Raw genomic sequence first — 17,436 nt, 5'->3', positions numbered from 1 at the left:
GGAGGGCTGGGGTTGGCTTTTTGTTAGCCCCGAGACTCTCTGCCTGTGTGTTGGGGTTTACCCCGGGGGACAAGAGGGTAGCTTCCTTGCGCCTTCGGGTCGGGGAACGGGTCCTGACTGTTGTTTGTGCTTATGGGCCAAATATCAGTTCAGAGTACCCACCCTTTTTGGAGTCCCTGGGACGAGTGCTAGATAGTGCTCCATCAGGGGACTCCATTGTCCTGCTGGGGGACTTCAATGCTCACGTGGGCAATGACAGCTTGACCTGGAGGGGTGTGATTGGGAGGAACGGCCCACCTAATCTGAACTCGAGCGGTGTTTTGTTATTGGACTTCTGTGCAAGCCGCAGTTTGGCCATAACGAACACCATGTTCGAACATAAGGATGCCCACCGGTACACTTGGTACCAGGGCAGCCTAGGTCACAGGTCGATGATAGATTTTGTAGTCGTATCATCTGACCTGCGGCCGTATGTTTTGGACACCCGAGTGAAGAGAGGGGCGGAGCTGTCAACTGATCACCACCTGGTGGTGAGTTGGATCAGATGGCAAGGGAACATGCCGCGTAGACCTGGCAGACCCAAACGCATAGTGAGGGTCTGCTGGGAACGCCTGGCAGAAGAACCTGTCAAGACGGTCTTCAACTCCCACCTCCGGCAGAGCTTTGACCACGTCCCGAGAGCAGTGGGGGACATTGAGTCCGAGTGGGCCTTGTTCCACTCTGCGATTGTCGAGGCGGCTGTTGCTAGCTGTGGTCGTAAGGTGGCCGTGGCCAGTCGTGGTGGCAACCCCCGTACCCGCTGGTGGACACCAGAGGTTCGGGGAGCCGTCAGGCTGAAGAAGGAGGCCTACAGGGCGTGGCTGGTCTGTGGGTCTCCGGAGGCAGCAGACAGGTACCGGATAGCCAAGCGGGGTGCAGCAGTGGCAGTTGCCGAGGCAAAATCTCGGGCGTGGGAGAAGTTTGGTGAGGCCATGGAGAAAGACTATCGATCGGCTCCAAAGAGGTTCTGGCAAACTGTCCGGCGCCTCAGGAGAGGAAGGCAGCAACTCGCTCACACTGTTTACAGTGGGGATGGGGAGCTGCTGACGTCAACTGAGGCTATAGTCGGACGGTGGAAGGAATACTTTGAGGAGCTCCTCAATCCCACCAATGCGCATTCCGAGGAGGAACCAGAGCTGGGAGGCCTGGGGATGGACTGTCCGATCTCGGGGGCAGAAGTTGCTGAGGTAGTCAAACAACTACACAGCGGCGGAGCCCCGGGGGCGGATGAGGTTCGTCCTGGGTATCTCAAGGCTATGGATGGTGTAGGGCTGTCATGGTTGACACGTCTCTACAACATTGCGTGGTCATCGGGGGCAGTTCCTAGGGAGTGGCAGACCGGGATGGTGGTCCCCATCTTTAAGAAGGGTGACCTGAGGGTGTGTTCCAACTATAGGGGGATCACACTCCTCAGCCTCCCTGGAAAGGTCTACGCCAAGGTACTGGAGAGGAGGGTCCGATCGATAGTTGAATCTCAGATAGAGGAGGAGCAATGTGGTTTTTGTCCTGGCCATGGAACTGTGGACCAGCTCTATACCCTTGCAAGGGTGATGGAGGGGGCATGGGAGTTTGCCCAACCAATCCACATGTGCTTTGTGGATTTGGAGAAGGCTTATGACCGTGTCCCCAGGGGCACCCTGTGGGGGAAGCTCCAGGAGTATGGGGTGGGTGGCTTTCTGTTAAGGGCCATTCAGTCCCTTTACCAGAGGAGCGTGAGTCTGGTCCGCATAGCCGGTAGTAAGTCGGACCTGTTTCCAGTGAGGGTTGGACTCCGCCAGGGCTGCCCTTTGTCACCGGTTCTGTTCATCACTTTTATGGACAGAATTTCTAGACGCAGCCGTGGTGTGGAGTGTGTCGAGTTTGGTGGCAGGAGAATCTCGTCTCTGCTTTTTGCGGATGATGTGGTCCTCCTAGCTTCATCCAGCTCTGACCTTCAGCTCTTGCTGGGTAGGTTCGCGGCCGAATGTGAAGCGGCTGGGATGAGGATCAGCACCTCCAAATCTGAGACCATGGTTCTCGACCGGAAAAGGGTGGCTTGCCACCTCCGGGTCGGGGGAGAGGTCCTACCTCAAGTGGAGGAGTTTAAGTATCTCGGGGTCTTGTTCACGAGTGAGGGTAGGAGGGATCGGGAGATCGACAGGCGGATTGGTTCGGCGTCTGCAGTGATGCGGACGCTGAGCCGATCTGTCGTGGGGAAGAGGGAGCTGAGTCAGAAAGCCAGGCTCTCGATTTACCGGTCGATCTACGTCCCAATCCTCACCTATGGTCATGAGCTTTGGGTAATGACCGAAAGAACGAGATCGCGGATACAAGCGGCCGAAATGAGTTTCCTCCGTAGGGTGGCCGGGCTCAGCCTTAGAGATAGGGTGAGGAGCTCGGACATTCGGGAGGGACTCGGAGTAGAACCGCTGCTCCTCCGGATCGAAAGGACCCAGTTGAGGTGGTTTGGGCATCTGGTCACGATGCCTCCTGGACGCCTCCCCGGGGAGGTGTTTCGGGCATGTCCTGCCGGCAGAAGGCCCCCGGGTCGACCCAGGACACGTTGGAGAGGTTACATCTCCAATCTGGTCCGGGAACGCCTTGGGGTCCTGCCGGAGGAGCTGGTGGACAAAGCCGGGGAGAGGACGGCCTGGAGCTCCCTAATTGGGATGCTGCCCCCGCGACCCGGACCCGGATAAGCGGAGGAAGACGAAGACGAAGACGACGAAGACAATAAATCGATAAACAAAAGGTGTTTTTTGTTTCATATGCACAGATTTAACAACTTTTAACAACTATCAATGGCGGCTGAAGTTTAAATGCACAAAATTAAGCCATAAATACAGTTTCTACTATCAAAGTAGTCACACTTTGTTGACCCAAACACTGCTGATCTCTCAACACACATGATGGGCAGATTAAACAGTTCATGCCGATGCTTCTCCCACACAACGGGTGTTTGGATCTAACTTCCGCGTTTATTGCTCGGACTGTATCGCAAGATCTCGAAAATCCCGCGCATGCCTGTTTGCCCACCTCAGGTCTCCGCACCGGAGCGGAGGTAGTGGAATTTGGGGGTAAGGTTTTCATCATCTTTCAGGTGACCAACATTTAAATTGACTAATGCAATTTGTTGGTCTAAACAAATCACAGAAGTTCTATTTAGTATACGTCACTACAGCTCCAGTCCAACAAGCTGATTTCATCTGCAGTGTGCGACAGCACGCTGGATCTCTCTACCACTGCGAGTGCCTGTGTTTCATGTTAATACGCTAGCCGGACTCGCATACCCATCACCATCTCTGAGGGGTTTATTGCTTTTGGTGTTAGCCTCCATTACTTTCTATTGTTTTCATCTCAGGCTTCTTTTCTATACACTTATCACCCTCCCCCTGTGGAGGGCTGTTCGTTACCCTGGTTTTTCCCTACTGGGCTGTTTTCAAATAAACTCTGGGGATTTTGTGCCAGCTGTTCCCCTGCTGTGACCCTTTTATCTTCTTTCATGACCCCCTCACCTCGGCAGCTCCTTTTCCTTCTGCCGCCCGCAGAGCAGTCCTACCTGAGGGGAGTGATTTATCTGGGTTTTTGTCAAACAGATGTTTCTGATTCCATGCTGTAGTTCTTTTTTAAAACACAGAGCAGTTCTGTTTACCTGTTTTCCCGCCAAGAAACCAGTCTGAGATGATGTTTCTGATGGTTTGATCTGAACCAGTGAGGCACAGACTACATCCACCTCTGCCTTTAACCTAAATGTGGTCCTTAGGGCAATACCTATACTCATAGAGTTGGAGGTGACACATTGTACGCCCCAACTCTATGAGTATAGGCATAGCCCTTTAAGGCGGCGGGCCTCATTAGTTTTGGTAGGAACTGCTTTGGAATTCTCCGACTCTGAAAGTTGCTGTAAAAGTGTGGGTGACTTGTCATAAAGAGCATTTGGGAGACGAATGGTGGGTTTACACCCCTCTTATACCGGATATGGGCCCACCCAGTAGACGGGCATGTATTAAAAGCTCTTCAGTGATTGGTTAAAGAAGGGATGTTACCCGGATGTGGTCCTTACGGGGCTACTCTTATACTGGAATATGGGGTTACATACATGTGTTATGTTGGCATGTTGTCGACTTTTACAAAGAAATATAGCATTTCCTTTACAGCTAATTTACATATGATATTTGGTCCAACAAATAATCCCAAACTGCACTCCATAAAGAAATAAAATTGTCTATCTGCTCAAAGTAATTTCTTCACATGGGAATAATACTTTTTGGAGGATTCTTATGAAATGGGGCACTATTCCAAATAACTTTATTGAAACACCATAAGAATAAATGATTATGCAGAAGAATCCAACACTTATTCCAGCATCCAGAGATGTTAATTAAATAAATACTTGTAAAAGTTCACTAAAGTTGCTTTGAGAGCCAACAGTGCTGTATAATGACAGCTTTCTACCGGCTCACCACTGTTGCACGTATACTTACATGGATGAGCTTGTGCATTTTCCTTCACAAGATGTTATGTTGACCACCTCTGTGCTGATGCAGCCGTTCACTTCAAGCTTAGCTAGATTACTCTGGACCTTACAAACATCCTTCAGCTTGCCTGGAACGCATCGTAGATAATATTATAATATTTTTGTTTTCGCGTGAATTTTTGAAGTTATTTTTTCAAGCAGCACTATAAACTCACAGGTCTGGCAGCACCCATCCATTGTCTCGGTTCCCTGAAAGAGAAACACATTTGTTTAAAAGAAAAACAGCCTTGACAGGGTAAATTGCATTTCCTGCAGAAACGCGGTTTGAATGCTGATTACTGGAATTGATAGCTGAAGCAGCATACAGGGAGTGTAGAATTATTAGGTAAATGAGTATTTTGTCCACATCATCCTCTTCATGCATGCTGTCTGACTCCAAGCTGTATAGGCTCGAAAGCCTACTACTAATTGAGCATATTAGGTGATGTGCATCTCTGTAATGAGAAGGGGTGTGGTCTAATGACATCAACACCCTATATCAGGTGTGCATAATTATTAGGCAACTTCCTTTCCTTTGGCAAAATGGGTCACAAGAAGGACTTGACAGGCTCAGAAAGGTCAAAAATAGTGAGATATCTTGCAGAGGGATGCAGCAGTCTTAAAACTGGAAAGCTTCTGAAGCGTGATCATCGAACAATCAAGCGTTTCATTCAAAATAGTCAACAGGGTCGCAAGAAGCGTGTGGACAAACCAAGGTGCAAAATAACTGCCCATGAACTGAGAAAAGTCAAGCGTGCAGCTGCCAAGATGCCACTTGCCACCAGTTTGGCCGTATTTCAGAGCTGCAGCATCACTGGAGTGCCCAAAAGCACAAGGTGTGCAATACTCAGTGACATGGCCAAGGTACGAAAGGCTGAAAGACAACCACCACTGAACAAGACACACAAGCTGAAACGTCAAGACTGGGCCAAGAAATATCTCAAGACTGATTTTTCTAAGGTTTTATGGACTGATTAAATGAGAGTGAGTCTTGATGGGCCAGATGGATGGGCCCGTGGCTGGACTGGTAAAGGGCAGAGAGCTCCAGTCCGACTCAGACGCCAGCAAGGTGGAGGTGGAGTACTGGTTTGGGCTGGTATCATCAAAGATGAGCTTGTGGGGCCTTTTCGGGTTGAGGATGGAGTCAAGCTCAACTCCCAGTCCTACTGCCAGTTTCTGGAAGACACCTTCTTCAAGCAGTGGTACAGGAAGAAGTCTGCATCCTTCAAGAAAAACATGATTTTCATGCAGGACAATGCTCCATCACACGCGTCCAAGTACTCCACAGCGTGGCTGGCAAGAAAGGGTATAAAAGAAGAAAAACTAATGACATGGCCTCCTTGTTCACCTGATCTGAACCCCATTGAGAACCTGTGGTTCATCATCAAATGTGAGATTTACAAGGAGGGAAAACAGTACACCTCTCTGAACAGTGTCTGTGAGGCTGTGGTTGCTGCTGCACGCAATGTTGATGGTGAACAGATCAAAACACTGACAGAATCCATGGATGGCAGGCTTTAGAGTGTCCTTGCAAAGAAAGGTGGCTATATTGGTTGCTGATTTGTTTTTGTATTGTTTTGAATGTCAGAAATGTATATTTGTGAATGTGGAGATGTTATATTGGTTTCACTGGTAAACATAAATAATTGAAATGGGTATATATTTGTTTTTTGTTAAGTTGCCCAATAATTATGCACAGTAATATTCACCTGCACACACAGATATCCCCCTAAAATAGCTAAAACTACAAACAAACTAAAAACTACTTCCAAAAACATTCAGCTTTGATATTAATGAGTTGTTTGGGTTCATTGAGAACATGGTTGTTGTTCAATAATAACATTATTCCTCAAAAATACAACTTGCCTAATAATTCTGCACTCCCTGTAGATAAATAAGATAGATACATAGATAAAAAAGTTAGACCCGCCCACTTGCTACCATGTCTACCTGCATTCAGTTCCTCTTTTGTAGATGTACATTTTTTCCATGAGTGCCTTTAAAGTTAGCTTCCACCCACTTGCTTACTTTGGCTAGCTGTGTTCCCAACACATTCTCACACCCAAGGCGTCAAAATCTGACGATTCGGGACGCCCCAGCGCGTCAGGAGACGACGATCAGGGACACACTGATGACGCACCGTCCCAGAGCGTCGGTATCGGTGGTGAGACGGACATCAGAACGACTTGCGAAGTACTTAACCTTCCCCTCACCCCAACCCTAACCTTAAGGTCACAGTTTATGGACCTTAAGGTTAGGATTGGGGTGAGGGGAAGGTTAAATAGTCGAATAATGTCCGTGTGACCGCTGCGTCAAACACTGACGCCAGCGGAGCCACGTGACCCAGCGTGTCCCTGATCGTCGTCTCCTGACGCGCTGGGGCATCCCAAATCGTCACATATTGAGGCTTGGTCACACGCGTCGTATTTTGACGCTTTGGGTGTGAGAGTGTGTTGCAACAGTGTTCCACACCAAGTAGGGACCCGCATTCAAACAAATACTTCTACAGACTTTTGTGTTTGTTTGAAGCATTTTTAATGACCATCTTAATTTGATATTTATTGACAGGATTCACTCACAGGTTCACAGTCCATAGCGTTGAAGAGGGGGCAGGTGGTCGTGGTTTCCTTCAGTAAAAATTGTCCATTAATCTTCTCACAAGTGTACCGCACACAGCTGTTGTCTGGTGGTACGTACGAACCGTTCACCTGCACAACGCACAGATATCTTGTCATTTTCAACTCAAGACAGTCAGTAGGAATACATTGAAAAAGAATTTTTATGTAATTAGTTAACACGCCCTAAAAGTACATCACCAACCTGGATTATGAGTGTTGTCTGGTTGTCAGGCGTGACGAAAATGCAGTTCGTCTGCACACATCTCCCACAGCAATCACCTGAAGTCATGCGATATTCAAAACCCTAGAAAGTAAACGACAAACATTCAGAGCAACAGCAGGTCCTGGCTTGGGTCAGAGAGCTTCTATCTGTGTCCTTTTTTCAGGGTATCTGCAGGTTTAAGGGAACCAAATGTAAGACTTTTTAAGACCTTTTTTAAGGCCACTTTCACCAAATTTAAGCAATTTTTAAAATTTAAATTTAAGCTATAATTTCCAGCTATTGCCTGGAACCGATGCTAACCACATTGCAAAGGTGGGATTAGCCATCCAGTTACTATTAAACTTGTGCTTCCCCATGGCGCAAGCTCCCACTAACTTAACCAGCTAAAGTGCTCATCTAAAAATAGCCCCCTTTCACAACCAGCTGAATGTGTACGGTTCCGCTTACGCCAACATCGTACACAAAAAATGCTTTACTAGGAATTCGCAAAATTTTAATAGAAATAAAAGAATCTAGTTTATTGCGTCTTTGGTAATTTAAGACCTTTGGAAACTGTATTTAAGGATTATTTGTCATTTTTAAGGATTTTTAAGGTCTTAAATTTGGAAAAGCAAATGTAAGACTTTTTAAGACTTTTTAAGGACCCGCGGATACCCTGTTTTTTATAAACACTTTTAAAACTCAGGTTTCAGGTGGGGATGCTCCGATCCGATCCGATCACATCAGGCATCACTGAAACAAATCACTGGTCTCTATTGAGTCCCAGTTTGCCACTAATAGTCTCCGTTCGCAGTGGCAACTCGGACAAAAACGCGGAGCCACTCGAGTGTGAAAGTTACATTAATAAAAATAGGAAAACTTGCAAATTGACAACAAAATACCAGGTCTTCTTGGTCTCCTGCAGCACCGGAGCTGCCCTGCAGGGAAAGTGAGCTTGCCGGCTGTGGCGCTGCATGCCTGCCTCGTCACAGGAATGTCTATAACTCAATACATCCATATTATGAGGGATTATACAACTTGAAATATGAGCAGCTGCTCTACTTTTAAATATATTCATAATATTACAGTTTTTTTAAAATCGATGTACATCCTAATCGCTGCAACAATGCGGTGCCCCTCCGAGGCAATTAAATGTTTTCCCATGGTTCTAACGTGACTCACAAGCACCTTGATTTCAGGCCTAGTCCACACGTAGCCGGGTTTTTTAAAAACGAATATCCGCCCCTCCAAAAACTTGCATCCACACCACCTCGTTTTAAAAACAAACTCTGTCCACACGTACCCAGATAAATACGTTGTTAAGGACATGCCAGACCTGTAGGCGGCAGTACTTCCCCCGTTCTTAACCTCGTCCTTCGTCTGTGGTCTTCCACAAGGAGCAGTAATTCCGCTTGCAAAAACAAACAAGCAGAAAGCGCTTGGACAATTGATAAAGCGAGCGCAGCTCTGAGGGCATCCATGCTGTCGGCTAGTGTAAACACAGGTCGCACACGTGATGTCAGCATTTTTTTGTCGCGGAAAGTGACGTTGCGGACCTTAAAACTCCGGTTTTGTCTGTCCACACGCAGACACCCAAAACGGAGAAAACGCAGATCTTCACTTTGGCCGGAGTTTTTAAAAAGATCCGTTTTCGTGTGAAAAAACTCCGTTTTCGTGTGGATGACAGGCCAAAACGTAGAAAAATATCTACGTTTTGGCAGATCCCCGGCTACGTGTGGACAGGGCCTCAGTCTCATTATCATGGTTACCCATGAAATGCCACCAGTCAGCCGGTCTATGAAGAATACTCGTAGTGTGCATTGACCCTTTATGGGTGTGTGGGAGGCGGGATGTGATCCAGAAACACACGAGTGTTTGTACGTGGGAAAATCAATTCACATGAGTAAAGTAGAGCTTTAGTGACGATTCTACACAAAGCTTTATAAATGAGGCGCCTGGTGCTGAAGCAGACCCGAATGCAAAGTAACAAAGAAACGTTTGATCTGAAAATAAGAGACGTAGTGGTTTAGGTGGGCTTACATCAGAGCAGCTGGTGTTGCAGATAGCTGGGGAGCAGGTGATGATGTTCAGCTTGGTGCTTGGATCCGTCTGGGAGCTACAGTAGCACTCCTTACACGACTCCACCACAGACACAGTACCCGCTGATGGTGGGATCTTTGTTCCAGGCTGGAGAACAATATATTATTAATATTACTTTTACAAACGCTACCTTCCAGTATTTTGTTAATTAGTAAAGAAATACATTTTCAATTAAGCTCTTTTCCATTTTGTATTTATCACAAGAGTCATTTCACTGGAGTTTGAGAAGACAGAGCAAACACACACACACACACACACACACACACACACAAAATCAGTTTGAAACCTCACATCAACAGTATGAACATACTAAGAGAACAGAAAGGTCTGAGTTTATTCTAGTGGACACTCCGTCGTGTACTCATGACTAGCTTCGTTTTCACGATGCCTCATCATCAGTTATAATACGTTATTTGGTCGATGATTCTACCATAAAAGTGGCCATTTTTAACCTGTTGACACACATGCAGCTCATCTCATTGCTAAGTTCCTCCTATCTTCTCCAGACTTCACTAACCTTGAACTCGGTCATGTCTACGACGCACACACCTTTAGGAACTGCAGAGAATGGAAACAAGAAAAAAAGTGGGTTCGGGTTAACCTGGTCTAACTATCACCAGAGTGTTATTAGATTACTTGTTTTATGGTATTTTTATCCATGTCAAAAACCAAACATTTTAATGGTCTCAACCAACCCCTGAGGTGTTCTGGGGTTTGTACTTATAACATTACGTACCACAGTCATAAGACAAGCAGCAGGTGCCATTACTGATTCTCAGCTCGAAGCCCAGAGGACAGCTGATTGGAAGTGAGCATAAGTTGTAGTTGCATTCTGTTGGATAAAAAAAGGTTCTGTAAATATGGGGGGGGGGGACACATTTATCCGGTTTACCAATTTAAAGAAAGATCAATCCCAACATCAGACTGCTCAAATGAGCCTCACCCTTGCAGCCTGCTGATGGTACGAAAACAGCTTTTAGGATTGGATTCAGTTAGTAAAGATCAAAACATCCTTTGAGTTTCTCTCTAACTGATGTAGCAGCATCTGAGTTGAGTGGTGCGCGCAACGAGGACACCGGACATCTACAGTATTAGAGTCATCCAAATGGTTCTACAACCTGCCAAGTAGAGCCCTGCACTGAAGCCCTATGCCCTCGGGTCGGCCCGGCCCGACGGCCCTCGGGCCGGGCGCCTTTATTTTTAATCGATTTCATTAAAAAAAATTGAAACACTAAATCGCTCAAGAAAAGATTCCCGTCTGAACATCTGAGCTGGACACTGCTCGGCGCAGCTCGCTGTCAGCGTGTACTACATAAGGTGCACAGCGACCTGAAGATGTGGAGATTGGCTTGGAGCGCGTTGCAGAACCAGAGCGCATGCGGGAAGATTCCTCCCACTGAAGCGAGTGTTTTCCAAATCCTGACTCTCAGAGAGACTTGTCACTTAGAAAATGTTCCCTGATTATGAAACTTTGGCTGTATAGTGCTTGTTCCTGTCTCCAATGTGGAGTCTGAGGAGAGTCCCAGAATCTCACATCCTCTTCAGCTCAGAATGCGCCGATATGATTACGCACAAGCGTGACCCGTCAACCCGGTCTCACAGTAAGACCGGGTTGGAACTGTTCAGGTTTACGCAGACAATCTTTACATAGAATTGACTTACAGATATAAAATTAATGCAGTAAAATATAAAGCTTTTTATTTAAATATCCATTCATCATTTTACAAGCACAGAGAGCCGCATCAGATGGAAGGAAGAGCCGCGGGTTGCCGACCCCTGGTATAGCCTATAAAATGACATGTTTTCTCCAGGACCAGAGAGGACGCAAACTCAATACATCTCTTTTATTGTGAGGTAATAATTTCTCAGAGTTTTGCGGTTGCAGGCGGGAGTAGACATGCACGCTACGGTTGCGGGCGGTAATTGTCAGAAATTCAGCGGGAGCGGGATGAAGAAAACAGTCCCACGCAGGGCTCTACTGCTGCGTTTCAGTCAGGAGTCGTGTGTGTGTGTGTGTGTGTGTGTGTGTGTGTGTGTGTGTGTGTGTGTGTGTGTGTGTGTGTGTGTGTGTGTGTGTGTGTGTGTGTGTGTGTGTGTGTGTGTGTGTGTGTGTGTGTGTGTGTGTGTGTGCGTGTGTGTGTGTGCTCTGTCTTCTCCATCCACAGTGAGTCGTGGTGGATGGCTGCTTATACTGAGCCAGGATTCTCTGGAGGTTTCTTCCTGTTAAAAGGGAGTTTTCCTCTCCACTGTCGCTAAATGCTTCCTTAGTATGAGGATTGCTGTATAGTCACTGACACTAGTCAGCGACTTGATGCAACCTGCTGGGTTCCTTATATAGGAAACTTTTTTTTCTGATTGGCTTAATGAACTGACCTCTACTGGAATGTTTATTATGTGAAGTGCCTTGAGACGACTCTTGTCGTGATTTGGCGCTTTATAAATAAACTTGAATTGAACTTACCGCATGACTGAATCGTGCAGCAGCCATCGGTTCTGTTGACCAGCTGCTGGCCCAGGTCGCTGCAGAGGGGGGTGCTTAATGCTGGGCATGTTACCGGCTCACACCTGACACTCATGGAATCCAGGTCGCACGCACACGTGTTGCATCCAGTCGTCCATGTTTCACCGGGCTGTTGAATGGAAACAAACCAGCTCTGCAATCTCGCCTGCCAGAAGTTGTATCCAAAGAGTTTTCAACATTTATTTTGTTCACCTGTTTGGGTTTTCCATCTGGACCAACACAATCTGAAACAAAAACGGTAAGCAGTTCAACTAGTTTTAGAAAAGCGTGACTAGTAACCAGAAGAACGTTAGTGAGAATGAGATCAGTGTGTCAGCTTTCCATCCAGACTTGGTTTTGTGCACAGCTATGGGCTGCTGGTACCCCCGTTCTACAGCAGTGAAGGGAACTAAATCAAATACTCTGCCCATTTCAATGATGACTAAATGAAAGCCATCATTTTTTTAAATCAAACATCTCCTTACCACAGGAAATGACACAGTCGTCATACACCGTGTTGAATAAAGTGGTTCCAGAGGGACAGAAGCAGCCTTCCTCTGTGTTGTTGGAGGATGAAACAAACTTCTTGTTGTACCTGATGTCAAAAATGAAGTCAGTGTTTAATACAAGGCTGTGTCACACATGAAAGCACTGAGCACGTCTCCTTTGGTGCATCTTCAGTGTTTATTATCTGCTTCCTTCTGCTCCCGTTTACCTGCATGACTCAGGAGCTCTCATTCTGCCACGAAGCACTCAGCAACCCTAACCCTTCAAAAGCCAACACAGAGCATCTCTACAATACAGCATGATCAAAAGTTGCCAAAGGTGCTGGGCTAATATAGCCCCTTTAAAAGATGAAAAGTGAGTATGAAATATCTAGCTAGGAGGCCAAGTTCTGAGGCTAGGCTTGTACTTTAATGTTGATCTTCCTGATTCTCATCATATCTTCTCAGTCCCTCAGTGAAGTAAAGTAACCCTCTCACAACAGGAACTAATGAAATCTCTGGTTTTTAACGGTAGTCAAAGGCTCAAAGGTCTGATGAAGCTCCATTGTACCTGTCATTGCACGTGGGCTCTACCAACGGACCACAGGCCATGTACATTTTGTTGCTCGGACATTTGTGCTCTAAAAGACAAAATAATTTTTATTGACATATTTTGCACAACCAAACTGATTAAATAGAGTAATAAGTGTATTTCTTGCCACAAAGCCCATTAGTAGCGCTCCTCCAGTCGATACAAGCCCCAGCAGTGGCGCATGCCGTGGCGTAAGCCTCCAGGCTGGAACAGCTGACGTTCCCACCATTACATGCATCGTCAGAACAGGACATCACAAACAGTCCTGGGGAGATGAGTGTGTGGCAGGGTGCAAATACACTGGAAAGGCAGATGAGTCCGTTTAGAAATGAATGAATGAAATTCAGATGTTCATGTAGCCTACATTTGTTTATGTGACTGTTTTCCTATCCTGGCTGTCACTGAACCGCCTGCATCTCCTCTCAATCCTCCAGAAAAACTGCTTCCTGTTTTTCATTCTTTTTCACCTTGTGAGCTACTTGTGAACTAAGCAGATCAAAGGGATCTACCGACCGCAAAGGCAGCGGTGTGCGCTAATAGGGTGACATCACCGGAGCACGGGAGATGAGCTCTGCAGCGGCAGAGCGCGTCAGGCACGGCTAAAAGACAGAAAGTACCGGAGAATATGGTCGGACATGAAAAATCTTGTGTTAATTATATTTTTTGTGACACCACTTTAAGAATGTTACCGTGGCCACTAGGGGCTGCAGGACTTAATTTTTTGAAAGTCGACAGTCAAGTAATGAAAATCGAGTCGACTTTGACTAGTCGTTGATGACGTCATACACCTGAAGCGGGTTGGTTCGTTGGAGTTTTTGACAATTAAAATCGCGCCCACATTTTCAAAGTTAAACACATTTCTTTTAACAACGGTAGTTTCCGCTTCAGCCCTCTCCCCCCTCCCCCTGCGCAGCGGCAGCAAACTCACTGATGCGCCTGCAGCCTCTCGGAGTTCCTGCTGCTCTAAACATTAAAATAATTATTTCATTTTCTGTTCCTCACTTCTGATTACCTTCAATGGTGTCTGTTTGTTGCGACCACCAGGTACAAAAACTAACTTGTTTTTATTTGACTATTTTTCTGTCCTGCCTGTTTATTATCTTCCTGCATCTCCTCTCAATCCTAAAGAGAAACTGCTACCTTTGAACTGCAGTTCTAAAAGATCTACCGACCGCAAAAACAGCGGAGTGCGTGCCGACCGCGCTGGTGAGGTGGTCACCGGAGGACAAAACAGGTGATGCGCTCTGCTCTGCAGCAGCAAAATGCATCAGGCACAAATAAAAGACAGAAAACATAAAAGGAAATGAGCGTGTTAGATTTGTTTTTGAGGTGGCGACACCTAATTTGATAATGTTACTGTGGCCGTTCTCAGGACGCAGATGTCTGGAGCGCGTCAGCGATCAGAGCTTTGCATGCACAAGCCGGTTAAGGTTAGGATGAAGGTGAGGGGAAGGTTAAATTGCAAGAGGGTAAAGGTCACAATTCGGTCAAATGTCCGTTTTACCGTGGGCATCAGATACCGACGCTCTAGCACAGCGCATCGCCTCCCAACGCGCAGGAGCTCGTCACCTGCTGTCTTTTCCAAGGACTGCATCTTGTCAGTCATTATCTCGTGACAGCGACTAGTCGATGACAGGCATAAAAAGTCACTACAGAGCCGTGAAGTCGACTAGTCGACTAGTTGATACAACCCCTAGTGGCCACGCGCAGGACGCAGCTGCCTGGAGCACAAAGAAGTCTGGGTATGCTGAGAGTCCATGTAAATAATGTAAACTAGGTTGAAACTAGATCTTTTTGGGGCTGGGTGTGAAGGATTGCGGATTAGGATTAGGGGAGCCCATTGCCCTTACGGGGGAGTCGGGCTCCCCTTAGCTCCACTGTAACTCAAACTACGGATTCTATGTAATTTTTGATGAGAATAAATACATTAGTCCTAAACAACACGTGCTTCTAACAAATGCAATTATTACTCCAAACAGGTAAAAAGAAAAAAGCGTAATTGACCTTTGATTGTTGGTTTCCCTTACCTGCTTGTGAGGAGATCACAGATTGAAGGTTTGCATAGAGACTGTGTGGTTGAGGAGGACTGTGGTGAAGTTGCAGGCCCACTTGTAGTAATTGGAGGAGCTGACGGGGTTACACAGGGAGTCTCTGGGACATACCACTTGCCTGCAGAGGCTAAGCAGTTCTCCACCTGGCCATTTGGAGAACGGCAGTCATTGGCCTGGGAGTTGTCGCAGGTACCTTTTTAAAAAGCAGCAGATAAATAACAGTTTAGGAGGCCTCCGAGTTAGCTATTTACTCAAAATGTTTTAAGATGCTCAAACGTTCATTTCATTCATATTTTTATGAGGTTATGATTAACAAGAATTTTGTCATAAATGAACAAATACTAACGTTCAAAACATATTTTAAATACAAAACCTTTCAAGTAATTATGTTTTTTTTTTCAAACAATGCAACACAAAAGTTCTTATAAAATGAATTAAACTGAAGAGATTTTAAACAAAAACAAGCTAAATGTGATGAAAATTAAAATTCTAAAAAGTTCGAACTGAAGCAAAAATAAAAACTGAAATGACATTTCTTCCTGCTCTCCTGGTTCATGTAATCATTTTTCATGTTTTCATTTTGCTCATAGAAGTTTTTCTTCACTACTGCAGGTAAAATGATGCTTTCCTGCGTTTTATTGTTGAAAACATTAAAATAAGATTGGAGGTTTGTCCTTTTTTTCTGCCCCTTGATCGGCTGATCTGCATTCGTTCTTTTTTTTTAAATCTCCACAATAAACGTATTCTATTTTAGAACATTGTTAAGAGGCATGAAAAATGTTTTAAGCTAGCTTGTTTTGCGGATTTGCCTTTGTATCCATTTTGACTACAAATAAAGTTAGGGTGTGAAATAGATTCAGGCCCTGTCCACACGTAGCCAGGGATCTGCCAAAACGTAGATATTTTTCTACGTTTTGGCCTGTCATCCACACGAAAACGGAGTTTTTTCCCACGAAAACGGATCTTTTTAAAAACTCCGGCCAAAGTAAAGATCTGCGTTTTCTCCGTTTTGGGTGTCTGCGTGTGAACAGACAAAACCGGAGTTTTAAGGTCTGCAACGTCACTTTCCGCGACAAAAAAATGCTGACATCACGTGTGCGACCTGTGTTTACACTAGCCGACAGCATGGACGCCCTCAGAGCTGCGCTCGCTTTATCAATTGTCCAAGCGCTTTTTGCTTGTTTGTTTTTGCAAGCGGAATTACTGCTCTTTGCGGAAGACCACAGACGAAGGACGAGGTTAAGAACGGGGGAAGTACTGCCGCCTACAGGTCTGGCATGTCCTTAACAACGTATTTATCCTGCTACGTGTGGACAGAGTTTTTTTTTTAAACGAGGTGGTGTGGATGCAAGTTTTTGGTGGGGCGGATATTCGTTTAAAAAAAAAAACGGCTACGTGTGGACTAGGCCTCAGTAGGACTGCAACAGAGGTTTTGTGGAGAGGATCACCAAACGTTTACAGATGTTAGTTAATTCACCCCAAGAAAAGAGTAAGCAAGGCCATGATGAAAACACGGTTCTCTGGAAACATACCGCATTGTCCCTCAGAGTTTCCTCCAAAAAGGGAATCTGGAAGGTCGATGCTGAATGACGAGTCTCTGTAGACTACTGTTGTCTCAATCTCCTGTATGACCAACGTGATCACCATATCTGTGTCGGTGATGAGCAGGACAGAGTTGCTGTAGGCTGGATAGACTCGTTTCTGATTCACAAAAACCTGTTGAACACGGGACTAAAGTCACTGGATGAAACTGCCTTCTGAACAGCACAAATATGGTGTTTTATCTAGAGCTGAAGCATAAAATTCGGTCAAGACAACAAAAAATGTAGATATTATCCATAAAAATGTGTTTTGTTTGTTTAAACTGATGCTTACCATGTTAACTGAAGCTCCAGCAGCATTTGTCTGAGTTAAAACTACTTTAAATGACTTATAAATTAACGTGAGGGAAACAGGGCAGAATGAGCTGTCTGAAGGATCACAGTCATTGCTTTTTATAATAGTTAAGTTGTATTTTGGAATTATTTCTTTGACCAGGTAATAAGAACAATTCTGGTCAAAAGTGAACAACTGTCCATCAAAGGTCATGTAGTGAGAGCCACTCCAGACGGTGCACACACCTGTAACCATGTAGAAAAAGTATCCTGTTATTAATTTCCATGTAGTTAATGTATGTCTCTAAGATAAGTGTTTTACAGGTTTACTACAAACATAATATTTAGGGTAAAATACCACAACAGACAGTAAGTTAGAAACCAAAAGACAAACAAGATGTTATATTTCAGTTTCATCTGCGTCTGAGTCCCATGCCACAGCAGACATGCTTAATGAAACTTTAGTTATTTATAGGACTA

At 45.5% G+C, this 17,436-nt stretch overlaps 1 protein-coding gene across 1 annotated transcript in view; it reads right to left on the bottom strand.

Moving 5' to 3' along the window:
- Positions 1-17,436, bottom strand: part of LOC107375365 (mucin-2) — a 56,011-nt gene that overhangs the window by 1,289 nt on the left and 37,286 nt on the right. The window contains exons 33-47 of the mRNA XM_054749843.2: positions 16,958-17,202; positions 16,615-16,798; positions 15,059-15,275; positions 13,159-13,331; positions 13,011-13,080; positions 12,440-12,549; positions 12,168-12,199; positions 11,916-12,084; positions 10,191-10,286; positions 9,972-10,012; positions 9,395-9,541; positions 7,355-7,456; positions 7,114-7,242; positions 4,711-4,744; positions 4,503-4,623 (exon numbers count right to left, since the gene is read on the bottom strand). Of these exons, the coding sequence (XP_054605818.1) occupies positions 4,503-4,623; positions 4,711-4,744; positions 7,114-7,242; positions 7,355-7,456; positions 9,395-9,541; positions 9,972-10,012; positions 10,191-10,286; positions 11,916-12,084; positions 12,168-12,199; positions 12,440-12,549; positions 13,011-13,080; positions 13,159-13,331; positions 15,059-15,275; positions 16,615-16,798; positions 16,958-17,202 (1,870 nt within the window). The remainder of the gene's footprint in view (positions 1-4,502; positions 4,624-4,710; positions 4,745-7,113; positions 7,243-7,354; positions 7,457-9,394; positions 9,542-9,971; positions 10,013-10,190; positions 10,287-11,915; positions 12,085-12,167; positions 12,200-12,439; positions 12,550-13,010; positions 13,081-13,158; positions 13,332-15,058; positions 15,276-16,614; positions 16,799-16,957; positions 17,203-17,436) is intronic.

This window comes from Nothobranchius furzeri, chromosome 12 (genome assembly GCF_043380555.1).
Source record: "Nothobranchius furzeri strain GRZ-AD chromosome 12, NfurGRZ-RIMD1, whole genome shotgun sequence".
Taxonomy (NCBI): Eukaryota; Metazoa; Chordata; class Actinopteri; order Cyprinodontiformes; family Nothobranchiidae; genus Nothobranchius; species Nothobranchius furzeri.
The sequence above is the reverse complement of the archived record's forward strand: the minus strand, read 5'-3'. Positions and strand labels throughout refer to the sequence as shown.